The sequence below is a fragment of the Haliaeetus albicilla genome, chromosome 16, assembly GCF_947461875.1.
Source record: "Haliaeetus albicilla chromosome 16, bHalAlb1.1, whole genome shotgun sequence".
Taxonomy (NCBI): Eukaryota; Metazoa; Chordata; class Aves; order Accipitriformes; family Accipitridae; genus Haliaeetus; species Haliaeetus albicilla.
Window position 1 is genome coordinate 11,935,328 of NC_091498.1, and position 23,887 is coordinate 11,959,214.

Below are 23,887 nucleotides of genomic sequence, written 5' to 3' on the forward strand. Positions count from 1 at the left end.
ATCAAAACTAGTTGTAAAACATGTTTAAGAGATGATTTTGAGAGTGTCACAGTTCTGAAGGCATGTGAAAAGAATGAAGAGGCAAGTAAAAACAAGGTTTTATATACAAATATAAATTAAGTGTGAAGTAATAGTTGAACAAGGTTTTTCCGAACACTGGCTCTAGTATTTTTAGGTTTATTGTGCTTGAAATCTCCAATATGGTTTTGAGAGTAAACATTACAGCTGTTCTTTTTCCTCTTTTGAGGCAGATAAAGAGCTTCACTCATCTATCCTGAACAGCATAAACAAGTTGAATGTACCACAGAGATCTGTTCAGCGGTTTCTCAAAGTAAAGTTATAATAAAATTCCACGTAACTTTTTGAAAAGTCAATACCCACTCACTGCACTGTACATATTTACTCTATCCCTTGTATCCAGAAACAAACTGATGAAGTGTAATTAGTCTGATCTGTGAAGTGGCACTTAAACTAGCTTCTAGAAAGAACTGCAGAAAGACCAGTCATTTGGTGAAAGTGTAGTAATGCCAACCACCTTGCTCTTTTACTTGTCCATCTACAACAGGCTACAAAAACAGTTCAGTTGTAAGTACATGGAAGGCACTTGCTATTGCTGAACAGTAGTTCAGTTAAATTATGCAGGCATAATTTAAGCAAAATAAGAAGACTTACGTCTGTCGTCTTGTCTCAAGTAAGGTCAATAGTATTTGGATTGCACTGACTATTGCAGATTCATTTTTTTCTCTATGAAAAATATTAGACAGCAGCTGCTCTATGATTTCTTGTCTGAAAAGAAGAACACTGGCATCAGATACAACACTACTTCAGGATACATCTGTCAACAGAAGTAGCTACCATTTGCCCACGTAAAATTAATAAGGGGATAATACAAAGAAAACCAGTAGCTATTTCGAGCTAGCAGGTACCACTAGGACAATCACTCCCATCCTCGCTGCCCCAGTCATATCTTCCTATTCCTTCCATTGATCTATTTTTTTTTCCTGACAACCAACGCTACAACAAGGGAGTTTTCCTTCAGATCGAAAACCTGATTCAGCTTGCCAGAATGGCCACACAAACCAGCAAAAGGAAGAAGGGAATACAGGAGAATCTTCTGTGGCAGAAACACACACTTAGATTAACTTAAACCAAGTAACAGATCAAAGCCAAAGTCTCCCATGGGTACTCTGCACAGTATCAAGCTGACCTCCACATGTCTGATCCCACTAACTTTGGCAGCACAGGAAATACTTTAATCAGACCCCCCCCCCCAAGGAAGTCCTCCAGGTGGGCTCTGCTTACTTGCTGAGTTATTTTAAATTACACAGATGACAGGTAGCCAAGAAAATTCACCTGGAAAGCACAGCTTGCCATTTCTAGAGGTTTTCAAGGTCAAAAGTTGAAAACTATGGTTTTTATGAACTGAAAATAAAATCAGAAGTTTAGGAAAACAACTTACTTCTCTAGACTTGCAAGCAGTGGGTCTGGTTCTGAACTGTTCTGTACTTGTAACATCTGGTCTCTGCTTAGACGAATAATTTCACAGAGTGACTGTGATGCATTTGAATGCCTCTGGAACAGAAAAACATAGCTTTTCAGTATAAGAGTAATAACATGCTGGACTGTAATTCTTCAGTTAAAAAAGGCAAAAGTTTCAACTTGGACAAGAGTCTCTCCTACCCAAACAACATTCAGGCAATAGCTTTATGTCATAACTAAATATTAACAACACAAAAAAAAAACCTTGAGGCACAAGGCAAGAAACTACTTCCAATATTAAGGTGGCAAAACATTAGAGTTGAATCTTTAAACAACACTGAGTATGCATAAGGCTTTGACCTGGATCTGATAAGGGGTGGGGTGAACCACACACCTTCCCTCAAATGACCACACTTAAAATACTGCAATCAGCTTACTCAAAGAAACAAGCACAAAACAGTAAAACTGAAAGTTCTAACACTATGTTGTACAGCAACTTGCTGAACATAGACCCAGAATAGTGTCAGACCAATACTTACATCTTCATCCTGAGATGGATGTACAATTTCCACAAGCCGCTGGATAATTCTCTCCTCATTGAGCCACTGTAAAAGTGCTTATGGGTGTTAGTAAGAATGTTATCCAAGTGAATGACTTAAAATTAACAAAATTAAAATTAGTCATTTGACAATTGCCATGAGTCATACTGTCAATATTTCTAAACAAGCACTAACAATACTTCAGAAAAAAAGGAAAAAAGTAAAGTTAGTGTTTCTGAACAACTGTAAAGAAGAAAGCCTTGGGTATAATTCTTAAATAAACTTTCTGACGCCGGAAAAAAAGTGTTCAGTAAGGTCCAAAACATTTTTAAAACTGCATCTGTCAGTTTTAAGGTAGATATTAAAAAACAGGGAAAGAGACCAGCCACTCAGGTTCTAAGTTGTCCCCACCAGCGCTGTGGCTCCAGTGGAAAAGTATTGGCAGCTCCAAGCAAAAAAAACCCTCACATATTTAATTTCAGCACAGTTAAGAAATAAACTTAGTAAAATCAGCAGAAGATAAGCCATCTTACAGTTTACACATCAGACAAGAGTCCTTTGAGACATTTTACTTACATTTAACACTTCTTGCCGGGGCTGTGGTGGTTCTATACAAGTCAGCAGCCTGAGCAACAAGTCCATGATAGCAGAGGTCCCTATGTGCTTAATAATGAGGTCTACAAAATCATGTTTTCTCTTTAAAAAATCCACAATCTAGAAATTAAAAAGAAGTAAGCTTACACTTGCTTATCTGTATTTTACATGGTAAATTACACCACGCAGTTTTAGTTTCTCTCTCCTACCAAAGGGAGAAAATAAATGAGAACTTCTTAAACACTTTTGCCACTTAAAGCTTACAGTACGAGGCAAGATAAAATAATATACATGTATAGAGTAGCAAAAGTGAGACAGGACAGTGTGTCCTGGGCCTCCTCTCAAGCCCAACTTGCTGACCATAAACTACTCATAATCCAATGCACAGTCAGTTTTCCTTTTTGGTACGAGTTCCTCTCATCCCTGCTTAGTGAGCAAAGCTCAACATAGCAAAACCTTAACATAATACAGGCAAAGGCAGAGCTTGCTAAATAAGTTTGACTCTGTTCTGTATCTTTTATTTTGCTCAGGTATGAGAGCCAGTCCTTGCAGCTGTTTGCAGCATTGGGCCACATGAACGCAGAGTACAACAACACTTCTGAACAAGGACTCCAAATACCTCTCACTTTGTTCTCTAACAATTTTTCACACCAAATGGGACCCACTCCCACTGATTCAATTCGCTTATGTTCACCTCTAACAGCAATTAATGCAAATATCACCATATAAAATACTGAGCTAAGCTAAGCCAAAAGGTAAGCACTCACACAGTGATTTCACAAATAGCTCAGGCAAAACAAATACATCTAACTCATCCAGACATATTTTTTTTAATCCTCTGCATACCATATAAAAAGTGTCTTCGGCTAGTATGGAAGCTGAATGCTCTTTTTTGACTCAGCTGCTATCCCTCAAATGTGTAGTCTTAAAGCAGCATTGCTGAGTACTACAACTTTATTAGAGCACTTGTTAAATTGGAGAGCTTGTAAGTATTTACCTGTTCTGGTTTTCTGCTTATAAGAATACTTAGCACCTTGCTGAAGAAACTGGCCAGTAAAGGGTTTAGAGGAGATTCATTTAAGAGGAAGCTGTACAGTTTCATAAGTAAGGATTCTTCTTCTCCCAGCCTATCATTGATCTGTGAGACATCTGATGTAAGCAACTCACATGATATGTTTGGATATCTGGGGAAAAGGAAAAAAATTATCCATCACTCATACTTCAAAGTTGTCATACTTCCAGCTCTGAATTCAGAACTTGGTAAGGCTTCTGGCCAAGTTTTCAAGCAGGGTTGGTCTGGACTAATTAAAGCAGCAAACTATTGCAAGATAACACAACTACACATTCAGCCTACAAGCTCTGTTGTTGTATTTAAGAAATGGACTACTCTGTTCTTCGGTAGCAATAGGACAACACTAGGGAAGTGGGGAAAGGAAAGGGCAAGCTTTTATTTTAAGATCTATTGTTAAATCCATCTGTTTTATTGTTAAATCCATCTGTTCAAGTACTGATGTCTCATTTCAGAAGCCGCTTCTTTTTTTGAAGGGAAAAATAGTTACCAAGAAGTTAAGCAGACTGATAGTACTAGACCGATACTGGGGAGGAAACAGTGTGTTTGCCCTTTCTAATATAACAGGGTTTATATTTAAAAGGTCAAAAGGAATGGCTTCAGGAGTTTTATATACATATATATACACACACACATATTTTATGTATTTTTATATATATATATTGCAATTATGTAGAAATTCAATAAACTAGTCAAAATCTGACAAAGCCTGCAAAACTAGCTAGCACTGCTTCATGACACAGAGCCAGAAGTACCGTTCAGAACATTGAGCAATTAAACAAAGAGGCCATCAAGACCAGTAATTTCCTGCTTTTGACAGTACTATCACCCACTCACACTAAAGGTAATTTTGACAGCATCAGCAGCTTAAGGTTTCTAAGTGAAAGATGCTTCAATTTCAAACTATACTAGAAACACCTACAGGAGGCTTGGTTTACCAGAAATGGTGAAGTGCTGCAACTAAGAGTGTAGCTTATTTCACATTATTTTTTTACATACTGTTTTAAGAAAAAAAAGCAGCTTTCTGCATAGACAACTCTGAAATAGGCCAAAAATGGCAGAAGTGCTTTTATACAAATTGCTATGTTGACTGTTGAGTTTAAAACTTCTCAGCAAGCTAGCTGAAGTCATGGCCATACCCAATTCTTATAGTTCTAGGTCTGCAAAGGAAAACACCAGCAATTAGATATTAAGTACATTCTTCCAAGGAGTGCTACAGACCTTCTAATAAGCATCTTCAAAACATCTCACCAATCATCAATAAAACAAAGCTAAGCATTTAAAACTATTACCCAAATAGGGCATTTCATTCAACTATTTTCTTAATAATCACTACTACAAGATTCTTTATGTGAGTTCCGATTATTTTTTTTTGTAAGCCTCCTTTGGCCAGCAATTGAATTTGGAAGCATTTATGGATAAGAGTCTTCTTTTTGAAAAACATGCAAATATTAGAATGATTTATTTAAAAGGTTACAAAGCCCCTGGAAAACAAAAGCCCCTTACTCTAAAGATACCAGTACTGTACTACACACCAGAATGCAGGAATTCAAAATACACTATCAGATTAACTGTAGTAATCTACCCCTTTCCACCTTCCCAAGTCTCCCCTCCACCCCCAGAAGTTTTCCTACTTATATCGAATTTTTTCATCCATGTCTTGAGGTGGCTCTTCAATAATAAATGAAACTAAGTCTTCCAAACATTCTGACTTCAGCAGAAACTCTATAAGTTTGCGATTCTGAGCCTTGCACTCTTGCAGAACATCCTCTTCATCCATCAATTCCTTCAGTGTTACATCTTCTCTCTCTAGAAGTGTATCTATGTGGGATGATGAATGGAGATCAAATTTCCAAAACATGCTGGTCTGGATGAGAAGAATATACACAAAGCATTAAGTTTACAAATCTATTTAAGCAGTATTTGTAGTAACACTTCACAGTAGTATTTTATAGCTTCTAACCCCAGAGGTACCTGCATGCACAGAAACTTTCTAAAATTCAAATGAGAAACAACAGTAGATGCTGATGATCAAAAGCTACAGAATCAGGCTTGATTAAAGATGACTGAACACTCCATAGTAATTTTTGTACCTTTAGCAACAGCCAATATTCTAACATCCAAAGATAAAGTTAGGCAGCTCCAGGGTTTTACTTACATGAATGTAACATGCTAATCTGCATTAAAGAAAAAAGGACAACTTTGGTTGTAAGTTTATTGAATTTGCTCTTCCCAACCTTCATTTTTAACCTATGCACCAAGTCTCAGATTCAGAACAACTTGCTTAGCAATTAATAGAGCTGGGAGAAGATAAAACAGGCACTACATAAATGCACTAGAGTACCACCCCTACCATTGAAGAAAACAGCTATAAAGGTACAGGAATTATAATAATTTTAACTTGCAGGCAGCGCACATCTAAGTACTGGAGCTAATTTCAACACAGGACCTACTCTGTCACTGTACCTCCCTCCACAAACTTGGCACAGGAGGAAAAACAAGGGACAATAAAAAATCTTATGCAAACACATGAAAGGGCAGTAGCCACAACCACTGAAATATTGTAAAAGGCTGTAACAGGAATGTATAAGGATGAGCAACTTCATCTTTCCTTATAAAATGCTTTGGCACCTCCATGTTAATTCTGTTGCTCTAAGACACCTCGCAAACAGTTGCTACCAAGACAACTGTGCTATCAGAAAAGAATATTTCAGTCTATGATAGATCCAGTATACTCCTGCTTTCACCTCTCAAGCTCAGTAGAAGCATTCGCTCCATTCCCCTCTCCATTTAACCTCTGACACGGTATCAGCTGGTCTTATGTGAATGCAGAATTTAAGTGGATTGAAAGAGATACAACAGATACTAGAGAAACTTTTCTTTCCTTGTAATTGGAAGCAGCATGCTTTTGTGCAGTACTCATTTAAATAAGGAAAGAAACACTCCTTTTGCTCCTTTAGTAACTGCCTTCCAAGTGTGAAGGATTAATTCAATACATTAATTACTGTTGTGCATTAGCAACATCATCAGCTGTGAGGACACATTGTTACTACAGAGAATGTAGGTGAATAGTACTATTTTAGCAAAAACACTTCTGTAAGCTGCAGGCTGTATGCAGGAGCAAGTTTAAAGACAATCAAACTATGCTTTTGTCATATGCTATTATAAAAACCTACAAAACCTAAAATAGAAATATCTAATTCTTATGCAGACTAAGAGGTAGACAGCTTGAAGCACTTATTTCCAAGTTAAAGTGGATTCAGCATGCACAGTACAGCTACTTAGAACAGTGAAGCATCAAATTTAGTACTTGAGCAGTTTAGAAAACAGATACAGCAAAAGGATCCAGCAAAACCCTTATGACTCTTCATTAGCAAGACTTCCAGTATTTGGCCAAAATATTGAAAAGCCTGGCATACTCACTATGAAAAAGTTTTAATTGCTTTTAGGGTTTTCATTGTTGCTTTAACCGTTACACACTGATCACTTAATACCACTTTACTTTGTTTAGCCTTTTGTCAGAAGTTGTAAGCATACATAACTGCCCCTAGATTACATAGCTTTCTGTTTAAAGATATGGGAGTCCAAATCAATCAGGAAAACATACGGATAATTTCAATTGCAGTATCAGTACTTATAGTCATCTGAGATCCCATACAAGGATTAAGTGGTTAAAAATCAACCAAAAAAATTCTTTTCTGCTAAAAGTACTAGTGAACCTATAAGCAGGGTTCAAAATACCTGATCTCACAAATTAGCTTAAATCAAATTATACAGAGTTGTTATTAAAAACACTAGCTTGTGGGTATTCAGGCTACACACACTTACTGTAAGCAAGTGAAACTAGTGCATTAAAGTCACAGGATATTTTTTGTTTGGGTTTCTAGAAAGTACATCAAATCCCCCCCCCCCGCCCCAATTAGTGAAAGTAGCATCTTTGCAAGTAACCACTATCAATGCTAATTCCAGATGTAAATCTCTCTGCAGCGATTAAAGCTCATTTTAGTAGTATCGATGTATTTCTCAGTTACTTATTTCAAGAGAAATTCAACAATGGAAAACAGCAACAACAACAAAAAAAAAAGAGGCATACTACTGCAAACATGTTACTGCGTTATTTCACAAACTGTCTCCCAGGCAAGCTCTTTTAGGGGGTGCTCCCTCAACTGCCAGGTGCCGGCCAGAGATTATTCCATCACTTTTCAACAGGAGCCCAGGTCCTTTGAAATAAGGAAAAATAAACAACATAAAATGTGCCAAAGAGGAAGTCGGAACCCTGAAGAGAATTTTCTTAGGTGTTACCATGGGCAATAATCTAAGATCAGCCTACTATAGTTCTGAATTAAAAGTTTTAAAAACAAAAAGTTGTTATTCTTCTCACAGCCTACTGTTCTACCTTCCCTCCCCAAACCTACCAATTCTGAAATTTTGGATTATCCTCATGCTTTTTCAAATTTCAGTCCCATTAACAGAATCAGAATAAGGCCTTATGTCCGCAAATCAGGAGTGCTCCTCCCAAAATTTTACTATCTGTAAATTTACAACAAACTCCACAGGTCAATTGCATTGTTACTCCCAGTGTTGAACTCCACTGCCAATATGAGCAGAAAACAAAACAAAACAACAACAAAAAAATCACATTTGGATTCAGCGCAAGATGCAAAAGACTGCCAAATACAAGACATGCTCAAGATTAGATACTACAAGATGCAAATAATCCAAGATAATACTAAAGCCTCTCAGATGTGGAAAGAAAAATTGTGTTAAAGATGGTAAAGCTGCTGCAGATATTTGACTGTCTTTTGTAACTTGAGTTAGCATTCTGTTATCTCTGAAAGTTCCCAGCAAGCAAGACTAACAGACTTCCAGTTCATGTAAAGAGTACTTCTGAAAGTTTACATCAACTTGCTGATGTACAAGTTATGATAATTCAAGATTCTAAGGAACACCTAGCATTCAGAAAAATATTGCTTTGTTTTCTTAGTTAATATGCTTCTCTGAATGAATGGTGAAATAACATTCTATGTAAAACACCTGACTTAAATCTGAAAGGAAAGAAAACAGTTCACCAAAATGAAGAAGCCTGTCAACTGCTCTGAGATACAGGTAGCTAAAATTCTCAATTGAATTGTTTGCTAAAGGGAAGAAATAAAGCTTAGAAGCAATCCTTTCAGACCAGAAAAAAAAATGGAAGTCATCTGCCTACCACAGCTGAAGAAAACCACACTATATACTTTAACGGTAATAGTCCGTGGTTCTTTCTAGTGGCCAAACACTTAATTGGCATCTCCATCAAAAAAAAGCTGGTAACAATTCTATCAGTAAGTTTCTCTGTAGCTTCCAGTTGACATAGCTGTCAAACACCTTTCCTGAATACAGACGTTGCTGTTTTCAAGCTACAGGATGAAGATGTGAATTCCAGTCAGACAAGCACATAGTTTAATTTTGGACAATGTCTCCTCTACTGAACCCGTTACAAAACAGACTTGTTACTTTAAGGCATCCAGAAATCCCTTCAGTAAATAAGAAAACAATAGTTTTCTTATTTTCTTCACAGAAGTAAGCTACTCATTTAAGGTAAACTTTTAAGCATTGTACTTAGGTAAAACAAACATGAGAAACATACTTCGCAAGTTCCAACTTGGTACATCATACTTCTACCTAAGAGTTGAGTGGTGGTAGCTGCAAGTAGACATGGGGATCTAGACCAGTGCAGAAAGAAAACTAAAAGGGCCTCAGCTAGCCAGCTGAAGGCTCTTTTACCTGACAACTGGATGTTAAAATAGGTATGAACCTCACAGATTTTTACAGCAATAACCAGTTTCATTTTTCAAGGAAGAGAAACTTTTTTTAAAAAAAAAAAAGTATATCAGTGTCAAGCTGAAGATTCTGTAATATATGACAGTCTGAGAAATGCCACATAGGAAGTTGTAACAAGGATCAGATTATAAAAAACTAAACTCAGAACATAACTGTCAATTTTCTTTATGTACCATCGTATTTCTTACTACAGGGTTCAAGTGCACAGATAAAACAAAAAACTCAGTTACTTTTGCACCAATAAACTTTTCCATGATTGAAACACATGCTGAATTATGTAGCCTACTTGAACAAAACAGGTTTTTGGTTTTTTACAGCTGTGTAGCAAAAGACAACTTAGTTGGTGGATGCAAGGAGAGCAACCACCAAAGGAGTCCTTGGTGCCACCACAGGCTTTCAAGAAGGTCTTACATTCCTTAATGATAGAAGTATTTTCAATGCAAACAATCCATTGCCTTCTAAAAACCAAAGAGGTAGGTAGGTTTGGGGAAGGACAAAGTAATAGTGAAGATAAATTCTTATGCTTTTATTATTAAAAAAGAATTTACCAACATTTTAAAAACCTTTAAATGCATTAAGTGATTTCTTCAAAATGCTAAGGATGCCCTTCTGCCAGCTTCACATAACCTCAACCAGTTAGTCCCTTGGTATATTTAATCAGTTTCCAGTTTTGGTGTTTTTTTGTTTTTTTTTTTATTCTTTCTCCAAACAATGGACAGTAATTAGACAGCATACTAACATTTATAAAGTGCTTATTTTGACACTGGAAATGGACCATCTGTTCAAAATAAAGCTAAGCACGAGTGGACGCCTGGAAATATTTAGAGCTAAACAGAATTACCAGTCACCCAAATTTACAAACACGACATTCTAGTAGCTACTTTTTAAACTGCTTATTTCACTCAACCAGAACACTACCCATTGTAAACCTGCTGTCTACAACTGCCTGTCCTTTGCAGGCTGGGGCACAATTCCTCAAAGTATTAAATATCCCATGACATATTAAACGGGAAAATTAAGCACTTATGCATCTAGTCTGGAACTGAGGGCAATTTGAATAAAATACAAAAAAATAAGATACCTGCATTCCAGCTTGAAGATCTGGACCAAAGCAGTTCTCTTCTGTACAGTAATGATTATTTATAGCAATACACAATCATGCCATAACTGAATTCCCCACTTTTTCCACTTGATGAATGCAAGAATCTCTCACATGCAGCAACACACTTACATTGCTGCTTCTGCACTGAGAGGTCGGGGAAAAATAAGTAATTCTTTATCTTCTATCCTATTAAAATAGTATTGGTTTTAAGTAGTGTAAAAACTCTGCCCTTAATTATTCCTTAATTTCTAAATACTTCAAATACAAGAGACCATACTTACCCTATAACCTATTTGAAAATAAATTTATTTTAAATTAAAGCTGTGACATTTGTTGTGTTATTAGCTAGAAAGATATAAATTACTGTTCCAAGTCCGTAGATTTAACTATATTACATTATATCGAGCAATCACAAATAAAAAATAATATCAGTTACACAGGAGTGGTTTTATGGTACAGTTTCTACATTTTTTAAACAAAATGTAAGATGAGTTTGACAAAGAATAAAAATCTCCTGTGAACACAAAGTAAGATATAGCACTCTCTTCAGTGTTGGAACAGCCTGTTCAGGCCACAAATGTGAGCCCTAGTAGAAATTAATTTTTGAGAAATACTCCATTGCTTACACTAACAATTAGACTTTATTATAAACTAGTGAAGTTTCAAAGAAGCTTTGTGGAAGAGGGAGCCAATAGATGGTTGGAAGTTAAAAGGAATCAAATAAAACACAAAATACAAACACCTTTACCTCAACAGTTCAATACATATCACACCCATATTTCAAATACTGCATACAGTCCTAGTCCTCCCATTTCCAAAAGGGCATAACACACTAGTAAAGATACTAAAAGAGAAACAAAATCCATTAATCAGCAATCCTTTTACAGAGTACTGGGAGTCCTTGTGCAGGCTGGGTGCACCTCCCTTTCCCACCTGCAGGACATCTGGATGCTTTGCCTCCTCTCAGCCACTGCTGGGCACAGGGGGCTGCGCTACTTGATGTGAGGCCACTCAGGCCACCCCCGACCCCCCTGCAACACTGTTGCCACTACCTCATCCCCTGGACCCCAAGCAGGGGATGAGGAGGGGGCTGGAGCCCAGGCACAGGAGAAGAGGTAGAGGGCAGTCCCTGTGCCCAAGGAGCAGCAGAATAGCACAGGGGAGCAATCCCCAGGAAAGGGGCCCTCGGCACCCCCGACCCTCCTCCTTCTGCCACATGAGGCCATCTTTCAGGCCACAGCCCCCTCAACTCCCAGAACAGCCACATTCGGCCACATGCATAGCCATCCCAGTGGCCTCCTAATATCATGAGCTACCTTACTGCCTTCTGTTCTGGGCCCTATAAATACAGGGACACAGGCAGCTGGCCTACAATTCGCTGAGCTTCGAAGTCCTCAGATTCCAAGGATGATAGGAACAAAGAGGTCCCACAGGAGCAAGGCAAGTGGCTGCCCACTTACACATGGGAAGGCAGATAGGTGGTTGCAGGAGACACAGAGGAAGAGGCAGCATCAGAGAGGGGACACTATCAACCATATGGTAGCAATGGCCATGTGGCTGAGCCCATGGAGGTGGATCCAGCCAAAGATCGAGAAGAACCAGTGGAAGTGGATCCACCTCCAGTATGGCTCCTCTGGCACCATTACACCATACCAGGGCTCCCCTCCAATGCACCATCAACATGGCATCACAGGAGCACCTAGCCAACACCCTACCACCAGCCCAGCCTCTGCACCTGGCATTAGCTGGGAGACCCAGCCTCTGCACCTGGTTGTCCTGCAGGCTCACTCATTCCATCTCCCAGCATTAACAATTATTTTGTTGATTGCCACAGGTGGTGTGAGCCCTTCTCTTTCCTATCCCCCATGCCTCCTGAAGGGGTGCCATCTCCTCTGCCCTAAGCCCCAAGAAAAGGGGATGAGACAACCTGGCTTCCACCAGGCTGCTGCACCAGGAGGAGCCCTTCGGAGGGCCACCAAGGTCCCTGGGGCCTGGAAGTGGGGTTTCTTCAATCTGAGGACAAGAAGGCTATCTGATGGGTGGTTGAAGTTGAAGGCAGACCCTCCACAGTGGTGCACGAAGAATAGCAACAGATCAAGCAAAGAAGTTAGAGACAGTTATTCCTTTAAAGAAGCAGAAGACTGCAGTTCTGCCAGGAAGAAGTGCTGGCCTGAAGCATTAAGGTCCCTTCTAGCTGCTTCATAAGTAGGTCTTTTCAAGGCTGGGCAATAAACAACTTAAAAAACCCAAAACAATAAAACAAGAAGATAACAGTAAAAATGCTTTCTTCTCTTATTTGGTGACTGCATCTGGACTCCTCTGTCCCCTCCTGGTCTCCCTAGTTCAGGAACTACACTGATGCATGGGGTGTGGCCCCAGCCCAGGGCCTTCAAGATGGTGAGGGGCAAGGGCACACAACGGCAGGCTGAGGGAACGGTCTCTGGTCATGAGGGCGGTGAGACACTGGAGCAGGCTGCCCAGAGCCTTGGATGCTCCATCTCTGGAAGTGTTCAAGGTCAGGTTGGCTGGGGCTTTGAGCAACCTGATCTGTTGAAGCATACCCGTCAGCCTCACCTGTGTGTCTGGGAAGATCATGGAACAGATCCTCCTAGAAGCTGAGGTGATTTGAGACAGCCAGCATGACTTCACCAAGGGCAAGCCTTGCCTGACCAACTTAGTGGCCTTCCATGATGACTACATCAGCAGGTAAGGGAAGAGCTACTAAATACTGTTTAATATCTTCATCAACGACATACACAGTTGGATTTAGTGGACCTTCAGCAAATTTGCAATGACTCCAAGCTGAGTGGTGCAGTTGACACACCTGAGGGACAGGATGCCATTCAGAGGGACCTGGACAAGCTCAGGAAGTGGACCCATGTGAACCCCATGAGGTTCAACAAGGCCAAGTGCAAGGTCCTGCACCTGGGTCAGGGCAATCCCCAGTTATCAATACAGGCTGGGTGCTGAAGGGGTTCAGAGCAGCCCTGTGAAGGACTTGGAGGTACTAGTGGATGTGGACATGAGCCAGCAATGGGCGCTTGCAGCCCAGGTGGCCAACCATATCCTGGGCTACATCAAGAGAAGCATGGCCAGCAGGTCGAGGGAGGCAATTCTGCTGCTCTACACCACACTGGTAGGACCCCACCTGCAGTACTGCATCAAGCTCTGGAGTCCTCAATACAGGAAAAGACATGGACCTGTTGGAGCAGGTCCAGAGGAGGGCCACAAAAAATGATCAGAGGGCTGGAACACATCTATGAAGAAAGGCTGAGAGAGTTGGGGTTGTTCAGCCTGGAGAAGAGAAGGCTCCAGGAAGACCTTACTGCAGCCTTTCAATAGTTAAACGGGGCTCATAAGAAAGGTTGGGACAGACTTATTAATAGGGTCTGTTGCAATAGGACAAGGGGTAATGGTTTTAAACTGAAAAAGGGTAGATTCAGACTAGATATGCGGAAGAAATTTTTTACAATGAGGGTGGTGAAACACTGGAAGAGGTTGCCCAGAGAGGTAGTAGATGCCCCATCCCTGGAAACATTCAAGGTCAGGCTGGACGGGGCTCTGAGCAACCCAATCTAGTGGAAGATGTCCCTGTTCATTGCAGGGGGGGTGGACTAGATGACCTTTAAAGGTCCCCTCCAACCCAAACCATTCTATTACTCTATCATCATCTTAGTAAGACCTTACCATCATTAAGTTGCAAGATCCAGAAATTGTGGGGGAGCATTCCTTGAACAGAAGCTAGCAACATTTCAATGTTTTGAACTATTTGCAGGTGAAGTTTCACTTACCAAAAAACAAAACTCTGCACCTTCTCCCAGATAGTATCAAGAATTCCTGGGTAACCAAACGATGTTTCAGAATGCAAAAGAAACACTTCAGCATGTTCGCTGACTACTGTACAATTTTAGCTTGTACTACATATACAATTCCTTCCAGCCATTATACTTATTTACAGAACATATGCTCCTCAGCTAACTACTATACTTTCAGAGGGTACCTACATACTCTTGAGTGAAATGCAAGCAAAAGACACGATGTGGTAGTCCTTTCTTGATTGGGCGAAAGAGACACCAAGTGGTAGTCCTTTCTTGACTGGGAGAGAAACACATCGGAAGACTGTATGACGACACAGTAATTTTCATAACATCCTATTTAACAGCTGCCACCTCCTCCTAATGAGGAGGCAAGTTATCTAATAAGTAGGGATTTTTACTATCAGACAATGGAAGAGGGAGCCTGCTATGGTTGCAGAACAGTTAAGAATTGAGATAGAAGTGAAATCACTTTCACCCTTATTTATCACATTAGCCTCCCTTATTTATGCGCACTAGCTGCTCTTCTATCTAGATCAGAACTATAAATCTATGGTTTTTACACAACATATAGATAATATATATCCATCATATGCATATACACACAGCACCTATTATGACTGAATGCCACAATAATCAATCGCTTTGACACATTGAAGTACATAAACAAGTCCAAACTAGTTAATGTTTACTCAAAGACACCAATCCCTCAAAATTCAAGGCCCATAACCATCCAGCAAAAGTACAAAAATTAGCTGAAATCTACAGTTTGCAATTTTATACCAAGCAACAAGAATATCCTTATCAATTCCTACACTCTATCTCAAACCACGGGTTAGTAAGTGTTAATAAATGTAGATCTTAATTACCTGCAATAACTACAAATTAGACACTGATCTCTCCTGCCCAAGGAGAAAAGATGAATAATTTTCTAGTAACTCCACTTCAACAGCCAAACATTTACGTATTTAAAATATTCATTGGTCACAGAATTGTTAGATTCTTCGTATTTTGAATTCATTTCCATTTTGAAGATAATTGGGAGAAGATATTTATGTACTGAGAAAAGCAGATGGTTCCATAATATTATAAGAAGCAAGCTCAACAATGTATAGCTACCCAGAAGACAGTTTTACACTGAAGCATGCAGTTTAGTACCAAAAATTCAATTGCAGAAGACATTATTACCATACTTCAATATAATAACCTCTAGTGCTAAACATCATTCATACCTAAATGTATGTCAGTTCATGAACACATTTGCTTTGAAACTCTTCCAAAGAATTGGAGGCTGGGCAGCAGATACACCTCCTGGCACAAAACCAAAATACTTTAAAACATGTTCCCTGTAAAACAAATAGAATAACCACAACAGTGTATCTAGATGACCCTTGATTCTCATTGTAAGATCAAAGCGGGGCAGAAAAAGAAGACAGCACAACAGCAGGGTGAGTTAAAAGATGAAGTTAGAAACAGCCAGCTACAAAGTAGTCAGAAAAAAGCTACAAGGAAAAGGAAGGAATGGCCACAAAGTCTGAACTGCAGAAGAAAGAGCAGCTTAGAGGTAGTAAATATGAACCTACAGAAATCAGGTAAATAAGCCTTTAGTGGACATCAGGGACATGAAAAACTTAAAGCATTCAGGAACCACTTAAAATTTAAGATAAGGCTTTATAGATGCAGAAGCTAAATCTACTGCTGTAGGTGAAGTTTAATAGTTTCTTACCTGTTAAAACACAAAAGTTTTTTAAAGTTAAAAAAACAGAACGATTTGTATTCTCTCAGGCTCCTTGCCCATTACAGGGTATCCTGGCAACAGCAAAAAATCTTTCAATCTACAGTATTAGCAGATTAGCAGGACTGAATTAGGATTGAATTAGATGAAGCAGATTCCTTCCTACAACAAAAAACAAATAAATTTAATACTGTTAACAGCTTCTATTCAATAGCTCAACAACTGCATGAATACTAAGCATTGCTTTGCAGGGAATAAGACATATGAACTGAAGGAGAAAACAACTTGCTAGGAAGAAGAGTGTCAGTTCAGTGCAGTATACTCTGAGAATAAATTCAAAAGCAGCTTGTCATCTGAAAGACTTACTTATTTTTAAATCAACTTTAATTAAACATTCCCCTTTACTTTTGGGAGACAAAGGAAAAAAATTCATTGCCTCACTAAAATAAAACTGCCTGTATGATCTGCACTTGACTGTGCAATCTAACACAAATCCAGACTTTTTTCTTTTTTATAAACTATTAGCAATTTCATATGAAGTAGTGTCTACAGATCTAAAAGATCTGAAATACCCATTACTAGAGTTATTTACAGCAGTCTCTTCTATTCTCATAACTATTCTCTTACTATATTAACATCTGATTTATCCACAAATCTGCACAGGAATAAATGTACAAGCATTAAGAAAGCCCGTTATTTTGGCATAAGTCTATATAAGCAATTCAGCCAGTTTCAATTTGAAATCAGTTTAACTTAGAAGAAAATTCAATCCACATACAAACTTACAAAGTAACCAGCTGTTTTAAGACAGCATTCAGTCACCTAAAATTCATCACTAAGACAATCTCTGCTTTTGACAGTTTAATTCTTTCAGTGTAAAGCAAAGTAACATTAAAGAGCTTAATTAGATACCCATAACTGGCTTCAGAGTGACACTTACCTGCCTGTGCCTTGGTCAACACCAAAATAGGCAAGAAAAAGCATCCTATCAATTGATGCTTCTTTCTGATGTAGCTGTTTCTGGCAGTTGTAAGATGAATTTCTAATACAAAAATTCACCTTCCCTTTCTACCAGTTAGAGATGGCTTTTTGATTTTGCTTTTTAATGCAGGTTTCGAGCAAGACAAGAGTTTTGTTTCTTTTGGGAACATGGGTAATACTGTTCATGAAAAAAAAGCAGAAGTACTAGCAACTAAGAAGGGTAGCAAATATAGTAGCACGTTCATTAATTCATGTCAGTGACTACCTAGTATTTGGCTGAAAAGCTCTGCTATCAGAGTTTGTCACAAATGTGTCTTCAGCTAAAAACACCAAAACAACCAAACTATGCACCTCAAAAGCATTTCAAGTATTCTGCCAAAGAGAAGAATGATTTAACTTTACACCTTCCATGTTAAAGCAGCTGTGTCTCCAAAGCTGTTTCTTGATCTTTTCAGGTGATTTTTAGATAGCCTCTGTCAACCTACAGATATATACTACAAATAAATTCCTCTTGAACTAAAAGAAACTCTTGCATTCTAGTTAAACAATCATGCAATAAAAGTGTTTTTTTCTTAGCTATGTTAGGGCTAGTAGGTTTTGTGGCTTGAAATACCATGTTTGTTATCTCCAGCAGTTCTGGAACCAAAAGCCACATTTGCTTTTTATTCACAACAGCACAAAGACTCCAAGCCTTAACATACACAAACACTAAACACAACTTTCTCTAAGGCTATTTTAATAACAAACATACACATGAACTGAAGGCCAGTGTAATACACTGACCATAATACTTTCAAAGGTCACAGGTGTTTTTCATCCGTAGACCTTCAGGTCTACATGTCAAGTAGATTTGCCAATCCCTCGTGAGTCAAGTGACTAACTAGAGCAGGAAAAGAAGTTTACTGGACTTCATTTGCTCTGCTAAAGTTTCCTTCGTTATCATTTCTGCATTTCAAATGCACACCTAAGTTCAGAAGTAAAGATCTAAGAAGGGAGAGAACATAACTTCCTCAATTATGTCATGTGGAAGCAAGATAAGAAGCCTGCTTAGCTTAAAGCACTTTCAGAAGAGTTTACAAATTCTTAAGATATTGTCCACAGAGATTTCAATTGCCAATAAAACTATCCAAATGAAAACCACTATTATTATTCCCCTTACAAGGACGTCTTTCTGATATTTCTCTATTCCTCTTTCTGTTTGAAAAGAAAACTTCAGTGTCTAAATACCATTGTTTAGCACCAGAACAGTCAGCTTCTGAATTAAATACAGTAGGACTATATAGGAAAATAAAAACACTAGTGTAATCAAAATTAACAAGATACTAGCAGTGCAAGTATTGTAGCATACCCTGGGAAGGGTGTTCCACCAGAAGCCTGCTCTGGTCAGTCAGGACTTTTTCAGTTCACCTCAGAATCTACAAGAGTAGAGAGTTTGGTTTAAAGAATGACTTTCAGCGGTACAGATAGTTTATTGGCTCAGACTGTTCCCTTCCACAGCACAGATTAGGTATTGAAAGGGCCTGCAGTATGGATAAAGGAAAAAAAGAAAAACCACAGGGTTCTTCCCTTAAAATAATAAGGAAAAGAATCAACTGACTGGATGAGGTTCAAGTCTATTTAAATCTGGCTTTCCTACATCCAGGGATGGCTCGCATCCAGCAATAGTTCAGCCACATTAACATGGTACTTTTGTCAGGGAGCAGTGGGGCCATGATGGAAGGTATCAGAACTTTAAACCTGAAAATAACATGCAAAGGCAGGATGGAAGCGTTGTCATATAGACATATTACATTCAAACATAAAACTATGGAACTCATCACCACTAGAACATATATCCACGCTCACACGTTTGCCTGATACACCTGAAAAATAAAGCAAGGCACAATATCCAGGGTAGCATGCATCTTCATGTGGAGTGCAACAGCGTGGTAGAGCCCATTCTAAAGTATTATCTGATGAACTTTACACTTTTTTAGAGAAGTTAACCACTATGTAATCAGCTGCCATAAACAGGACTAAACAAATTATATTAATGCTGCATGGACTGGGATATGTCTACTTCTAGAACCATTCCCATGCATCTCTATTGGCCCAAACACTGCAACTAGACAGGTCTCTGCTTATAGAAACCAACACAACATTTATGCATCCTGATAAAGTGCAAGAACTGCAAGCTACTGAGTTGTGCTGCTCTTACAGTAATTCATTCCATGCATTCAAAACAGTAACTTATATAACCTACTATATCTGAAATAAAGTTGTTATATAAGATTATTTTTTTGCGATATAAAAAACTTCAGTGAAAAAATTCAAGTTTCATTTTCTAGCCACCACACCATCACAGGGGCAATCGGTTTGACAAAACCATTAGCAGAACAGCAGCATCTCTTCAGGAAGAATGAAGGTGTCTGGGCTGCAATTAATAATGGGAAACATAGGCCTCTGCACGGTTTAGTTCTATTCCCTCTTTGGACCATATTGTACTCAGAAAAAGTGCAAGTGTTTTTATACAACACTGTGCTTAAGTAAGAAATAGCAGATTTTTTTCCCCTTTTTCCACTGGCTTATTGGCCCAGAAAGATTCCACAGTGAAGTTAGTCTACCAATACAAAACTGTTTAACATTAATGCTCAAGGCAGAGCACTGTGAAATCATCATTTAAGACTCATCATTGCTCCTTACCACACCTCTCCAAATGTCTGATGGGAAAATTAAAAATAATAATGTGTCCTCCTTAGAACAGTCATGTCTTAGGGCTTACTACAGAAGTTAATCAGGAACATCTCTTCCCAAAAACTTTTGTTTAAGCAACCCCTTGAACAGATGGTCTTTAAAAAAAAAAAGAAACTTGGCCTTAAAATGTTGTCCACTGCCATGAATTTGGTAGGGTGGAGACAGCTGAAGGGCAGAGAAATCAGTGCATCTGATTGAGTCCAGAATTCTAATTTGTGAACAGTGACATTTATAAAAAACGTGCACGATGACCAAGGCAACTTTTAAACACTGTAAGAAGTGGCTCACTTATGCTAGGACTTAAAGCTTTGAATGCTTTGCCTATCAGTTTCAAAGACCTTGCTTAGAAGGCACATTTGTATGCTGAAATGTCACCATCCATGCTCAGAATGAGGACCAGGATTGCAATTCCATCCAGTCTGACAGGAGGGCTACAGGAGGGCAGCTAAGCTGGCTATGCAAAGCAGCTCTGCGCTACCCCTTGCTGTGCAGTCTCCCTCTGTTGGCTTCCTGACACTGGTCAAACTTCTGCCAAGTCATTTATGAGTGAAAAACATACTTTAAGAGGTGACAAATGCAGTTGGGGGGGGAAGAAGGGAAGGCATTTTTCTGCCAAGTCCACTTGGTGACACAGCTCAAAGGGTCTGTCAATCAACCAGGGCCAGCATGGCCAAGGAAGAAGGAACACACCATTAGGGACAGGGCAACCAGGATTTGTCTCTTCCATCTTTGCCTCAAATTATATCACCTTAGACCTGCTGCACGACTGCAGAGTAAAAGTTCTCCCGAATCTGGTAAGTAAGAACAAGACATGTAAGGCTGTATTTGGACAATTCAACATCAGTTCTACTATTGTCTCAATGACCTGATAATCTGCAAGCATAAATGAGTCCTGAATTCCTGTACTAATACTCTGGAAATGTAAAAATCAGTAATGCTGGCTGACTGCTTCAGCAGTACACTTTTCCTTTTTTGTTTGAACATTTAAAGAAAAACTATTGTAACTTAAGGAGACAGCCTTAAGATTAGATGTATGAATTTTAGCAGAGATTTCTTTTTCTTAAGCATTTATTCTGTTCTGTTCCAGTCAGTACTCAAAAAGTGTGTGGGTTTGGATTTTTTTTTTTTCCCAAGTCTAAGACACTACCAGCAGATCACAGGGATACAGTTACCATGGCTGCACTGGTGCTGTGCACGACTTCAGCCACAACTTCAATTTTCAGCATTTCACTCAATCTGCCGCACTCCACCCCAACCAGACGGAACACTGCTGAAAAAGAGCACGCTCGAGATAAGACTACTGTTTGAACATGCTTACCAGTATTTGGCAATAGTATGATAAAGAGTTCCCTAAGCTAGTACCAGAAGCAGTGCTACTAGAAGGCGATACAGCTGCATCAGACACTTTGCTGTACCAAAGCTACTCAGCGCTGTTTCTCACTTCCCTTAATTAACCTGAGTATAACATGCTAACTGGCCACACAGCTTTTGAACCCGAATCACTGCTTGGCATGGCACACTAAACAAAAGCATATGCATAACTGGCTTGGACATTTCTAGCAAGGCATTGTAGGGTATCATGTAAACACACCCATTTTCTCTGAAGAACCTTTAACTGTTCAAATAAACAAGTTCATCCTCCTTTTCACCTTGTTGATTAAACCTTGAAAGTTGGATGCAAATCAAATGCTGAGACACATGAAAATACATGGAGACAGAAGAAAGCTGCTTACTTCAGCAACTTCTAACCAGGACACCAGAGTGCTTTCTGTATAGACAGTGCATTCAAGTCTTACAAGCTTTTTTTTTTATTTATGCAAAATCTTAGTCTTGTTAAAAGGAATACTTAAGATCTTTTGCAGTTCAGAAGTGGATGTCGGCAGCCTCTAGGAGCCTGCCAATGTTTTGCCTCCTGAAGCTCCAGTCAGCTATAGCTGCTGCCAGAATTAGAGTGGACTCTTACATCAAGATAGCAACTTCAAAATTTAATCTAAAGCTGTCTGTCACTCTTCACTTTCATCAAAGGTTCCTTGGACCTGTTGTTCAGGTAACATGCATTTTCATTGCATGTTACCTGAACTGCAATAGTTAAAGGCTGTGGGCAAGATTATCTTCCTGCTTTTCTTCATACTAAGGTTTACAGAACTATTAAAATAAGTTTTGACAGCTACACATTTTCAACATGTCAGGCAGGACTGCCCTTTTATTTAGGGGATAAAAAACTGAGCCACTAAATATACTACCTATTATTTCTGTGTTACCATATCCTGTGAAAACTGACAGAACTGATCAACCCACCCTGCATGCATATACAGCCTAATACTCCCCTAACATGACAGTATCGCAAAAACATGTTTTGCTTTTCAAACTGGAAGTTGGAATCCTTAACACTCTTCAAAGAGTGTGCAGGTCCAATAGCATGTTTTGGGTTTGTGTGGCAGGGTTTTGGTAGCAGGGGAGGGGCTACAGGGGCAGCTCTTGTGAGAAGCTGCTAGAAGCTTCCCTGGCTCCAAGTCAAACCCACCTCTGGCCAAGGCCAAGCCCAAGCCCATCAGCAAGAGTGGTAGCACCTCTGCAATAACGCATTTAGGAAGGGGAAACCTGCAGTGGAGGAGAGCAGTGGGATGTGAGAGAATGCCCTGTGCAGACAGCAAGGTCAGTGAAGAAGGAGGGGGAAGAGGTGCGCTGGAGGAGGGATGCCCCTGCAGCCCATGGGGAGACGGCAGGCTGTCCCCCTGCAGCCCATGGAGGGGAGCAGGGGAGCAGATGCCCACCTGCAGCCTAGGGAGGAGCCCACGCCGGAGCACGGGGATGCCCCCGAAGATGGCCGTGACTCCATGGGAAAACCTGTGCTGGAGCAGCCTGTACCTGAAGAACTACAGTCCACGGAAAGGACCCACACTAAAACAGGTCGTGAAGAACTGCAGCCCATAGGAAGGACTCATGCTGCAGAAGCTCATGGAGAACTGTCTCTCGTGGGAGAGACCCCACACTGGAGCAGGGGATAAGCAAGGAGTCCTGCCCCTGAGGAGGAAGGAGCAGCAGAGACATGTGATGAACTGACCCCAACCCCCATTCCCCATCCCCCTGTGCCACTGGCGGGAGGAGGTGGAGAAATCAGTAGAGTTGAGCCCAAGAAGGAGGGACGGGTGGGGGGAAGTTGTTTTAAGATCTGGGTTTTACTTCTCATTTTACTTGTCATTATCCTTGTTTTGATTTGATTGGTAGTAAGTTAAATTGATTTTGTTTCTTCCTCAAGTTGAGTCTGTTTTTTGCCCATGACGATAATTGGCGAGTGATCCCTCCCTGCCCTTGTCTCGACCCACAAGCTTTTCTTTATATTTTCTCCTCCCCATCCCATCAGGGGGAGGAGTGAGCAAGCAGCCTTGGCTGGGCTTAAACCACAACAGCATGAAAAGAAAAATTAAAGATTAAAAGAGCAAATATCTTCAATTTAAGCAGTTTAAAATAAGTCTTTGATTTTGATTTACTGTTGGGGAAAGATTACTAATTTGACTTCATTTACGAAAAAGCTTAAGCCCCATCTATACTTATTTCTACAATCCCTAAATTTTCATGTTTATCAACACAACCTCTAGGACAAAAGTAGAAAAGTTATTCCAATATCAAGAAAGAAAAATAAAATACAGCAGCAGCACCTGAACACAAAGGAAGTGATGATACTTTACCATACTTGCTTATTTAAATCTGCATTTAGACAAATGCTTTAGTGCCATCTGGAATCTTCCCTAGTTTTGTGCCAATGTTATGGTTTTAGTTGAGCCTTTAACCAAGTAAGAACACCCTCCTTTCCTTCACAGAACATACTTCATATATTCGGGAAAATAGTCTATACAACTGTTTCTCCATCTCTGCAGATATCCTAAGGATGAAGTTAGATATTGGAAAAGAAAAATACTTGACATTCCATATGTATTAAAGTACTGAAAGCCAAACAGTTGGGTTGTCTTAACCTTCGAGTGATAAGGTAACTGAAGAGAGATTCAATATCCTTCACAA

The 23,887-nt window shown here is 39.5% G+C and overlaps 1 protein-coding gene across 7 annotated transcripts in view; it reads right to left on the bottom strand.

The window, feature by feature from the left end:
• PPP6R3 (protein phosphatase 6 regulatory subunit 3) overlaps window positions 1-23,887 on the bottom strand; it is a 76,052-nt gene that overhangs the window by 42,690 nt on the left and 9,475 nt on the right. For 6 of the 7 annotated variants that reach the window (XM_069803472.1, XM_069803470.1, XM_069803467.1 and 3 more), the window contains exons 2-8: window positions 7,775-7,901; window positions 5,316-5,548; window positions 3,610-3,796; window positions 2,595-2,732; window positions 2,019-2,084; window positions 1,460-1,572; window positions 673-786 (exon numbers count right to left, since the gene is read on the bottom strand). In XM_069803472.1, the coding sequence (XP_069659573.1) occupies window positions 673-786; window positions 1,460-1,572; window positions 2,019-2,084; window positions 2,595-2,732; window positions 3,610-3,796; window positions 5,316-5,548; window positions 7,775-7,786 (863 nt within the window). In that variant the 5' untranslated portion in view covers window positions 7,787-7,901. The remainder of the gene's footprint in view (window positions 1-672; window positions 787-1,459; window positions 1,573-2,018; window positions 2,085-2,594; window positions 2,733-3,609; window positions 3,797-5,315; window positions 5,549-7,774; window positions 7,902-23,887) is intronic. The other variant, XM_069803469.1, reaches the window with a different exon arrangement.